This window comes from Bos grunniens, chromosome 15, assembly GCF_055505025.1.
Source record: "Bos grunniens cultivar Pamir isolate PY7600 chromosome 15, Bosgru_T2T1.0, whole genome shotgun sequence".
NCBI lineage: Eukaryota > Metazoa > Chordata > Mammalia > Artiodactyla > Bovidae > Bos > Bos grunniens.
In genome coordinates, this window is record NC_141179.1 from 48898413 (window position 1) to 48909327 (window position 10915).

The 10915-nt window shown below is 38.7% G+C and overlaps 1 protein-coding gene across 1 annotated transcript; it reads right to left on the reverse strand.

The window, feature by feature from the left end:
• Positions 1-364: 364 nt before the first annotated feature.
• LOC147357989 (olfactory receptor 51M1-like) lies at positions 365-1327 on the reverse strand. Its single transcript, XM_086342009.1, has one exon. It carries the CDS (start codon positions 1325-1327, stop codon positions 365-367), a length of 963 nt encoding a protein of 320 aa, XP_086198135.1.
• Between the last annotated feature and the right edge of the window lie 9588 nt (positions 1328-10915).

Consider the following 10915-nt stretch of genomic DNA (forward strand, 5'->3'; position numbering starts at 1 on the left):
TGAATTTAAACAACTGACACTTACCTGTTCTCTCATAAGTCCTGTTCGATGTGTTTCTTTGTTGATTACTCTCCTTCTGTATTTGCTTAGTTTCACTTTAGTTTTTACACTTTGATAGCAGTCTTCCTCTAGGCAGTTTTTGCTGCTACCAAAATATCTAAGTCTTATATATAGAGAAAGGCATTATAATTCAAGCAAGAGAAGGTCAGCATTACCAACTCATAACTCAAGAAAGAAATTCACCCATATTTTATTTAGGGCAGTGGAAAAAAGCCTCGGGAAACAGAGGGTGTAATTACAGGTACTAAATACTGACAATCTTTGGCCTGATTTGGGACTTTCTTCTGGGCACTCAGTGGAATTTTTAACCCAGGAGCTTGCTGATGACATGGCGAATCTCCTTGGTTTTAATACTGTATATGATTGGGTTAAGCATGGGAGGCACAAAGAGGTAGACATTGGCCATCAGAAGGTGGACAGCAGGTGGAGCATGCTTCCCAAAGCGGTGAACCAAGGACAGCCCCATCATGGGCACAAAGAATACCAGCACAGCACAGAGGTGTGAGGTGCATGTTTGGAAGGCTTGGAGCCGCTCCTCTTTGGAGGCCAGTCTTGCCACTGTGTGCAGGATGACCCCGTAGGACAGTGCAATGAGCACCAGGTCCAGCATCACAGTAAAGACCACCAATGACAGCCCGTACAGGTTGTTGAAGGTGGTGTCTGTGCAGGCCAAGTGTATCACCTCCTGGTGCAGGCAGAAAGAGTGGGAGAGGACTTGAGTGCCACAATAAGGAAAAGCCTTCAGGAGGAGAACAATGGGAAGGAGGGCCACGGGGCCCCGCAGAATGACAATGAGGCCTACCCTGACCACTCGCTGGCCAGTGATAATGACCATGTACCTCAGGGGATAACAGATGGCCACAAATCGATCAAAGGACATGACAAGGAGCACTGAAGACTCCATGAAGGAAAACGAGTGGATACAGAACATCTGGATTTGGCAGGCTCCAAAGTAGATGCCATGGGATTTGAACCAAAAGATTCCCACAGTAGTGGGCAAGGTGGACACCGACAAACCCAGGTCAGTGAAGGCCAGAAAGGAGAGTAGATAGTACATGGGTGTGTGCAAGTGAGGGTTGGTCTTAATAATGATCAGGATGAAGCAGTTGCCTGAGATGGCCACGAAGTACATAAGGAAAAAGAAGATGAAGATCCAGTGCTCGATGGTTTCCAATCCGGGAAAGCCAGTGAGGTAGAGCATGGGGCTGAACTGCGTGAGGTTGGACAGGAGCACGATGTGAGGATGGAGGGGATACTGGGCTGGCATTCTCCAGGGGCTGAGCTGAGAATAAATGGAAATTCTGGTTATTAATTCTTCAGCTTCACAAACACATCATCATAAACAGATAATGACCATCATAAGCTTTGATATCCTCTACTTCACTGTTATCACTTATAACACCAAACTATCTGATTAAAACTTTCTTTGAATATAACAGATTTTCTCTACATTTACATTTCTTCTCAGTCTTCTTTCCTGACTTCTCTTCATTTATCAATGCTGAAATATAGCTGCTTTTATCCTTGGAAATTTTCTGGCCTTACTCTATTATTCCTCCTCTTACATCATCATTTCCATAATTATTTACCATTCTTAAGCTGATGAATGTCAAATACAAAACTGTAATTCTCTTCTTCTCTATATATCTAGCGGTAGGCTGAGCATCTGCATGTAGGTGTTTCACTGTTTTTTCAAAAGCATGTTGAAAATTTTAATTATAGTCACCTCCCCCAACAGGGTTTTCATCTATTCATTTTCATTGACTCAGTAGTAGAAATGTGGACTTCAGAAATAAGTTGAAGAAGAGATACATGTTTGAGAGATATTAGTATATAGGCAGGATACAGAAACCTAAAATGTTAGTGTAAGGAGAAGCTTCTGGTATTAACTGTACAAATCTGATATTTAGAGTTGGAGAAGAAAAGACTCCACTGAAAGAGACTGTGGGGAAAATGCCAGTCAGAATAAAATCAGAAGAATGTGATCTTGTATCAGTTTTAAGAGGGATTAATTATATATGATGTTACCAAGGGGTCAGGGTTATAAGGACTGAGAACTGACTAAAGGATTGAGCAATGTGGAAGTTACAGCTGACCTTGAGAAGAACAGTTTCAGAGGAGTGGTGATGGTGGTTTAGTCACTAAGTCGTGTCCGACTCTTGCGACCCCATGGACTGTAGCCTGCCAGGCTCCTCTGTCCATGGGATTTTTCCAGGCAAGAATACTTGGGAATAAAACCATCCCTGCCTACTCCAGAAGGACTATGACCTTGTCAATATTGCTACTTCCCTCTGCTGTGAGCATGTCTGCTTCTGATCCTGAACAATCACAGTTCTCAATTATTTTCCACAGGACCACTTGAGTGGACAGCTGCACAGTTATCAATAAAGCAGTTCTTAGGGAGGAAGATATCTTCAGAAGATAAAGAGGAAAAAAATAGGAAGAGAAAGAAAATAGGTGTACAAGAGCAATATAGTAGGATTCCAGGCAGTGACAAAAGAATATTTGAGGTTTGTAAGTTCAACGTCGGGCCAGTAAGTGCTTTTAGATATGTTCTTAATCACTACACATCTGATTCCAAAGTGAGCGGTCCTAACAGGATGTGTTAGTAATATTCCATCATTGCTCAGTCCTTTCTTCCATTGGCATCTTTTCAAATTCATCTTTTATCTCCCACAGTTAACAAGCCCATGTTGCTTTTTTTTTTTTTTTTTTACAATTCCCCATATGTGTTTTCTGTTTTGTTTCTAATCTTTATATTGCTTTGTATTTTACTTTCCTAACAGAAAGCACCTTGTTTTTTTGACCAGTGAATATTTGCTGATCCTTTAAGACAGTACAGATATCATTCCTCTGACAAATGTCTCTTCACTTTCATGTGTAGTCTTTAGGCAAATCCCTCTCTGTATGCACGTAGTTCCTTTGCTATAGCACCATTAAAGTTGCAAATGCATAGATATACATCTTACACATTTTATATATATTTATTTGTTTATAAGGGCTTTCCAGGTGGCTCAGTGGTGAAGAATCTGCCTGTCAATGCAGACGCAGGTTCAATTCCTGGAATGGGAATATCCCCTGGAGAAGGAAATGGCAACCCACTCCAGTATTCTAACCTGGGAAAACCCATGGACAGAGGAACCTGGCAGGCTACAGTACAAGGGGTTGCAAAGAGTCGGACACAAATGAAGCAATTTTGTGTAGCATAGCATAGAATACAGTCTCTATATATGTGTGTGTTTTTATAACCTGATTTTTATCCACTTAAAAAAAAAATTCAAATAGACCACTGGGACCCACTGCAGTGTCTAACACAAGGGGACACCACTCTGTTTTTATGTGAAAAACTAAGCCAGTGCTTACCTCTTGTCCTGATTAGCTGTGTCTAGAGTTTGGGGTTGAGTCTTGTTTTCACAGACTTTAGAATAAGTCTAAAGATCTGGGGGAAATGAAAATTTTATATGCAGACCATGATGGGGCTGGGATTATTCTTCCTGGAAAGGAAGTTCCAATGAGTTTTCCCTAAAATTAAAGATTGTTCTCTGTTATGACACCAACAGAGTCCATTTGTCAGTACATAGTCATGGCTCACAGTAATCCATTTTAAATATTCACAACAAAAGAGATATAGGAGAGACCTAAAGAGGAAATTCATGAAAACAGTGATATTCACTATGAAGTGAGCAATTAGATCTCTACCTCATTGTATGTTCTAAATATTCATGTTTCAACTCAATATATTCTATTTAAAAAAATAAATTAGTGGTGGAGACTGCTGCTCCTTATGTGTAGGAGAAGATGTAGATGCAGCCATGCCTAAGCACAAGGATGTAGATCAGACATCTCACCTTTGAACGAGGAAGAACCTTCCCACAGTTGTCAAACTCTTGTCAATATACCTCTTATGATTGGGGTAGCAGAGGACTATGAAAGAGGGAGGGTGGATCCCAGGTGCTGGGGAAGTCACAGGGGGTTTCTGTACCAATATACAAAGGCTGAGGCAGGACCTTCTCTGCTTTGATTGATCTGGGACATAAAGTGCACTTAATATGTGTGTTGTTAAATAAATGGTAATTTGATGGATAAGAGGAAAAGGGAAGGCTATATGTGCCAGCCAGCTCACCAGAGAGGTGTCTGTGGAGACTAAAGGGGTTGTGACATCCTGAAGGCATTTGGAGGCTGATTCCAGACAGGAGCCAGGAAGGAACTGGCCTGCCCATGGAGACCATGGTCAGGAGGAGAGAGGCAGCCTTCTCTCCAATCCAAGTAATATGATAGTGCAGATGGTCACCCCCACTTCTCTAGGGGGAGCAAGACCTGATCTCCTCTCTGGTTCTGGGTCTGTTCAAACACACTGAATATCAGAAGTGGAAGAGCTTCTGTGAGAGCCTGGATTCCAAGACTTCATTTTGCATTTGAAAAAAATTAAGCAAGGTCCAACATAGAGAATATGTCTGTCTAAAGTCTTTTAAGTGTTAGGAGAGGAGCTGGAACTCAGACTATCTCCTTTCAGGATCACTGCTTTCTTGGAAATCTCTACATTCCCTTCTCCTTGTATTTTCTTCCTTTCTTCTCCTATTACCCACTAATACCCACCCCTGAAACCCTGGCACAGAACAGCAGTGGAGACTCACCAGCAGCTGCTAACTTTTAAAAAGAGAAGCCAAGTCATCAGTACTGAAAAAGGATGAGGGTAGATAGGATGGCACCAGTGTCACTGAGGGGCATCAGGCTGGGTCTGTCATGGAAGAATTTATCCTCCTCAACTTCTGTGCATGTGAAACACCAGGGCTCCACCTGGGAGAAATTGAGGGCAAACAAAGAGTCCCCAGGGCTGGATGCCCATGGGCAGGAGCTGTCATGACTGTCCTCTCCCTTGCCTTCGTTCTTCGCTCCTCCCATGGGCTCACCTGAGGCTGGAGAGCCCTACATTTATAGGATTCAGTCTCTAGGCTTTAGTTCCAGACATCTGCTGCAGAAAACCCTCTTTAGGTTACAAAACTGAATGTGTTCTTTGGAAAATTTGAGTAATGCAAAGATGGAGAAATGCACAACAATAAGTTATATATAATATGTTTTTCTATGGGTATATTTTAAAGCTTTTATCCAGCAGGTGTTTTTAAATATATATTTTTAATTTTTTCACTTAATATAGTGTTGAAAATGGTTTTCTAAGTATTTAAATATTATTTTTAAAAAAGCAACAATAACTTATCAAATGAAAATGCCAAAATCTATGTAATATTCTTCCTAGATATCTGGAATGCTTATAGTTTTTCATTATTATGAATAATAATACAACTAACTTGTAATATTAATATATCTGTTATTTCAGCAATATTTATTGAGCCCTAAGGTAGATATTAGCAGTAGCAAGGTAGATATTGAAGTTAGCTCTGTGACCAAACAGGATAACAAATATTTGTCCATAAGAAGCTTGCATCCTAAAACCTTTATTTTCCATTTACAATTACTTGATTAAAATAGAATTGCAAGTGTGGTATTTCTGAGACACACTGTATGAATATTTTTAAGTCTTTTGATGTATTTTGCTCTCTACAGAAAACAAATCAGGTTATGCTTTCACATCAGTGTATGAAAATCTCTCTTTCACGACGTACTAGTCAGCACAGATCTTGATTATTAACTATTTTTTTCTATATTTGATTATTAACAAGATGTTAATATATTAATTTGCATTTTAAATTCCAGTAAGGTAAACCTTTTCAAATATGTTATTATCTATATGAATTTCCTAATGTTGAAAACAAGGAAATTTAGATGTTAGTGGCTTATTTGCTAGTAAGTGGCAGGAATGGTACTCCAACTCTAATCTCAATCTGAACCCTATTTTATTTATGCTTCATTATACCCATAGGATTTATACAGTAAATTTCCACTCAATATGGTAAAGAGCATTCTGAATCTCAGAGTTGCTATTCAAAAGTGTGTTCTATGCTGTGAATTTCAAATAAAGTTGAGTGGAACCTGTCTCTGAGCTCTGAGATTCAAACACTCCTTCCCACCCTCACCACCCACCGACACAAAAGATAGCACACAAACACTTTCATTTCCAGTTTTAGAATCTGTTTTTTTTTTTTTAATTTCACTTTGAATGTTATTTTTTTTTCCAGAAGAAAATGCTTCAGTTGTAAAATAAAGAGGATGATATAATGATCACTTGACTAAATGTTAATGTTTTAACATTTTGCCTATTTGCCTCAGATTTTTTTCCAGACAGAATTGACACCGTTCATCGTTCATGTAACATTTTTCACTTCAGTTTGTTTTCCTTTTTCCCCAAGAGGAGATTTCCAGAGTTCCTATTTATCATTTTCAACATGGTTTTTAATACCTTAATGCACATATATACACACACAGACACATCAGAGACATGGCTTTGCATACTTAAAATGCTCTATAAAAGTTATAATGTAAATATGTATTTGCATTATGATTTATTCATGTTTATCATTTTGCTAAAGTTCGTTGGTTTTAATAGTGTATAGTAGTATATATTAATTTATTAGTCTATTTACTTTCACCTGTTTTTTCTTTTATTGATGGATAGCTAGGTTATTTTCATTGTTTAAAAATGGAGCAGCAGTAACATTCTTGTACATATTTCCTTGCACAAGAGGTAAGAACATTTGGATAAAAGTCAGTAGCTGTATCATAAAGCAGGTGCATCTTTCACCTCTAATAGATATTCCCAAATAGATCTGCATAGATTGCACTAATCTACACCGACCATAAACTATGAATCATTACTTCACAACTGCACAAATATTTGGTATTATCAGGCTTTTACCATTTTTGCTATTTTTATTGGTAAAATATGGTATCTCTTTGTTATTTATTTTGTTTTCAAATTTTATAGTGAAAATAAAAGGGTTTTCATATCTCTATTGGCACATTATTTTCCTCATTTCAGCATTGTTCAATCTCATTTAGATTTTCTTTTTTTTTTTTAATTTTTACTAACTTACAGACTCTTTAGGAGTTCTGGATATTAAATTACAGTTACTCAAAGATATATATTATAAATGTCATCTCTTAGCCTGCGGCTATCATTGTTTCTGTTTTTTGGTATCTTCCGTCTTACAATAGTAAAACTACCTATTTATCTGTCTATCTATCTACCTATTTGTCCATGTGTCTCTTCATTCTTCTGTGTGTCTTTCGACATTCATGTCTTTAATTGAATGTGTTTTTTTGTGTACTCAACAATAATGATAAAATTTTATTTTCCATTAAAAAATAAAAGTGAAAGTCACTCAGTCGTGTTTGACTCTTTGTGACCCCATGGACTATACAGTCCATGGAATTCTCCAGGCCAGAATACTAGAGTGGGTAGCCTTTCCGTTCTCCAGAGGGTCTTCCCAACCCAGGGATCGAACCCAAGTCTTCCACACTGCATGTGGATTCTTTACTAGCTGAGCCACAAGGGAAGCCCTTTATTTTCCATATGGATAACCAATTAGGTTAGCACTATTTCTTGAATAAGCCAATCTTTTTCAACTATTTCAATGTTACTTCTTTTAAATATTATTATATCTATGAGTCTGTGCCTTTTTATTATTTTCTGTTTATGTATGTAATTCCACACAAGCACTACACTACAACATGCTATAGCTTTGCAAAAACTCTCTGAGTCTCTTAAGGGTTGCTCTCATTCACAGTTTATTTTTAAATTGCTGTGGTTATCTTTGGCTATTTTCACTGTCATATGAATTTCAGGATCACCTATCAAGTTCTACAGAATGATCAGTTGGAATTTCTCTTAGAAGTAGATTGATTTGCAGGTTAATTTTGAATAAATTGACATATTAAATAAAATAATGAATCTTCTTAATCATTAAGAAAATATTTCTCTCTACTTATGCCTGTATATTTTGTTTCAATGACATAGTCACAGAAAACTTGTTCATTTTTCGTTAAATTTATTCTTAAATATCTTATGCTTTTGTCTATTTTTCAACTTTTTAGTTTTGTTGTTTAGTCACTCAGTCATGTCCAGCTCTTTGTGACACCATGGACTATAGCCCACCAGGCTCCTCTGTCCATGGGATTTCCCAGGCAAGAATACTGGAGTGGGTTGCCATTTCCTTCTCCAGGGGATCTTCCAGAACCAGGGATCAAACCTGGGTGTCCTGCATTGCAGGCAGATCCTTTACTTGAGCTACAAGGGAAGACTCTTAGTTTATTATTAGAAAAACTATTTATCAGATACCATATCTGGAAGAAGTGTTGTCTTCCATCAAGATTCAAGAAATATGGTAGCCAAAGGATGCCTAGATCCTGGACAACCAGAAACTAAAATAACCAGGACCATAATATGAATTGGGAACACTGGGGAGTCCAGTAGGTTACAGTGGTGTCTGATGTGTCTAACCCTACCAGGGTTATTTGTTTATTTTATGGCACTCAGGTCTCTCTTTGTTGTCTGAGCAAGAACATGAGTTGGCACAGGACTATGATGGCTTCAGGACTGTACAAAGAGGTCACTTTCACCCCTATTCTCTATCTCTTCATACACATATTCTAAATATATAGACTAGTTTCTATTTTAAATCACCAGCAACACTATCTGCTACTAGCATCTCTCCTCTTATTTTGATCAAACATACAGAAAAACAAACAAACACAAAATTTGAATCAGAAACCATTTTATCAAATACCAACCATTTGTATACCACTTTAAGATATTCTCTCAGATTGTGTATCAGCTAAGGAAAGAGATAGGGGGAGGCTAGAACACAGAGGCAAGGAAAGTTGCCTTGTGTAGAGGCAGGGATATGGCTGTTCAGAGCCTGGGAACATCTAAATTCCTAAGTCCATAATACGAAAGAGAGAATTGCTGAGTTGATTAAACTGACTCAACAAGTTTTCTGTTGGATGCTAGATCAGGCAGGAGGAGTAGTAAATCACATTTTTACAAGGTGTTTCATGCTCCAAACCTGTGAAGAACAACTCTTGGGAGGACTTCCTGTTCATTGTAATTTTGATCTGTGGCAGAGGAGGCTTCAAGGACCATGAGCCCAAACAAAGCACAACAAGGAAAAAGATGGGGAACCTCTTGTATGGATGCCCTGAAAGAGTTTCCTTGGGATTTCTGGATGTGAAGATGGAAAATTTCCTTGGAAAATAAGAGGCATTCTCTTTCTTTGCTTTGAATCTCTCTTTGAATGTGTTAGTCACTCAGTTGTGTCTGACTCTTTGCGACCCCATGGACTCCCATCAGGCTCCTCTGTTTATGGAATTCTCCAGCCCAGAATACTGGAGTGGGTAGCCTTTCCCTTCTCCAGGGGTCTTCCCAACCCCGGGATCGAACCCAAGTCTTCCACATTGCAGGAAGATTCTTTACCACCTGACCCACCAGAGAAGCCCTGAATCTCACTTTATGCATATATTAATATATTGAGGAATGCATTTAAATAATTACTCCTTGAGTATCTATTATGAGACAATTGTTGCATTTATGGAAATTTACTGATAAACAAGGCATGAATAATCCTTCTGCTGGTGGTGCTGCTGCTAAGTCACTTCAGTCATGTCCGACTCTGTGTGACCCCACAGATGGCAGCCCACCAGGCTACCCCATCTCTGGGATTCTCCAGGCAAGAACACTGGAGTAGGTTGCTATTTCCTTCTCCAATGCATGAAAGTGAAAAGTGAAAGTGAAGCTGCTCAGTCGTGTCTGACTCTTAGCGACCCCATGGACTGCAGCCTACCAAGCTCCTCCCATAGGATTTTCCAGGCAAGAGTACTGGAGTGGGTTGCCATTGCCTTCTCCCATAATCCTTCTAAAGAGCTTAATTTAGGAATCTAGTGTGAAGGACCTAGAAAGAAACTAAACTAAGACACAGAAGAGTCCATTACTATGAAACAAATGTTACAACTGGAAAACCCAGGGTTCTGAAGGAAAAGATAGATGGAGAATCTGCTCTAGCTTTGGAGAGAGAACCTGCCATGAAAATGTCCATGAGAAAGCACCCTTTGCACTGAGACTCCAACATGAATTTTGTTTAGTCACAGTAGGGACAATCTTCTCTGCCAATTTTAGCTTCACAACCTCTTGAGCAGTGGAATTATGACTTAGACTTGTCTGTGATAATTTCTTTCATTGGAGCTTTATTGCATTTCAGGTCATTAAACAAGATCTCACAACTAGAAGGCCCAGAAGCAAACATAGTCAGCAAATCCATAGGAAAGATAAAATCAGAGATGAGAAGAGACATGGGTGGGGTCCAGGGTGTCTATTAGATGAACAAAGCCAGAGGGAGCACATCATGAGAAACATTTACAGGGGTTCAACCTGAATGAGCCATTAGGAAAGGGTGCGGGAGTTCTGATTCTTCCACTGTCATTCCAGAATGCGAAGGATATGCTTATTCAGAATAGGAACTGAAGGGTAATACGTTGCCCAGGCAGAGAAGAAGGAAACAGTCCCAAGGAACCATGAAAGGAGGTATGTTACTCAAGTGAATTCAAACAACTGACATGTATCTGTGCTTTGCTAGTTTCTGTTCTGGTTGCTTTTTAGTTTATTGCTCCTTTTAAGTTTTTATTCAGTTTTCTTTAGTTTTAGTTTTTGCACAAGGCTCAAGAGGGTCTTCCTTGGGGCAATTTTTGATGTTACCAAAACATCTAGGTCTTATATATACATAGAAGACCATTATAATTTAAGCAAGAGAAAGTCAGCATTGCTAACTCATAATTCAAGAGAGAAATTAATCCATACTTAATTTAGGGAAGTGAGTAAAAATCTTGGGAAACATAATTGGTACTAAGTGCTGTAAATCTTTGGTCTGATTTGAGACCTTCTTCAGGGCACCCAGTGGAATTTTTAGGC

What these genes read in the sequence shown, in the direction of transcription:
- LOC147357989 (XM_086342009.1), bottom strand. Translation starts at nt 1,327, where the DNA reads ATGCCAGCCCAGTATCCCCTCCATCCTCACATCGTGCTCCTGTCCAAC.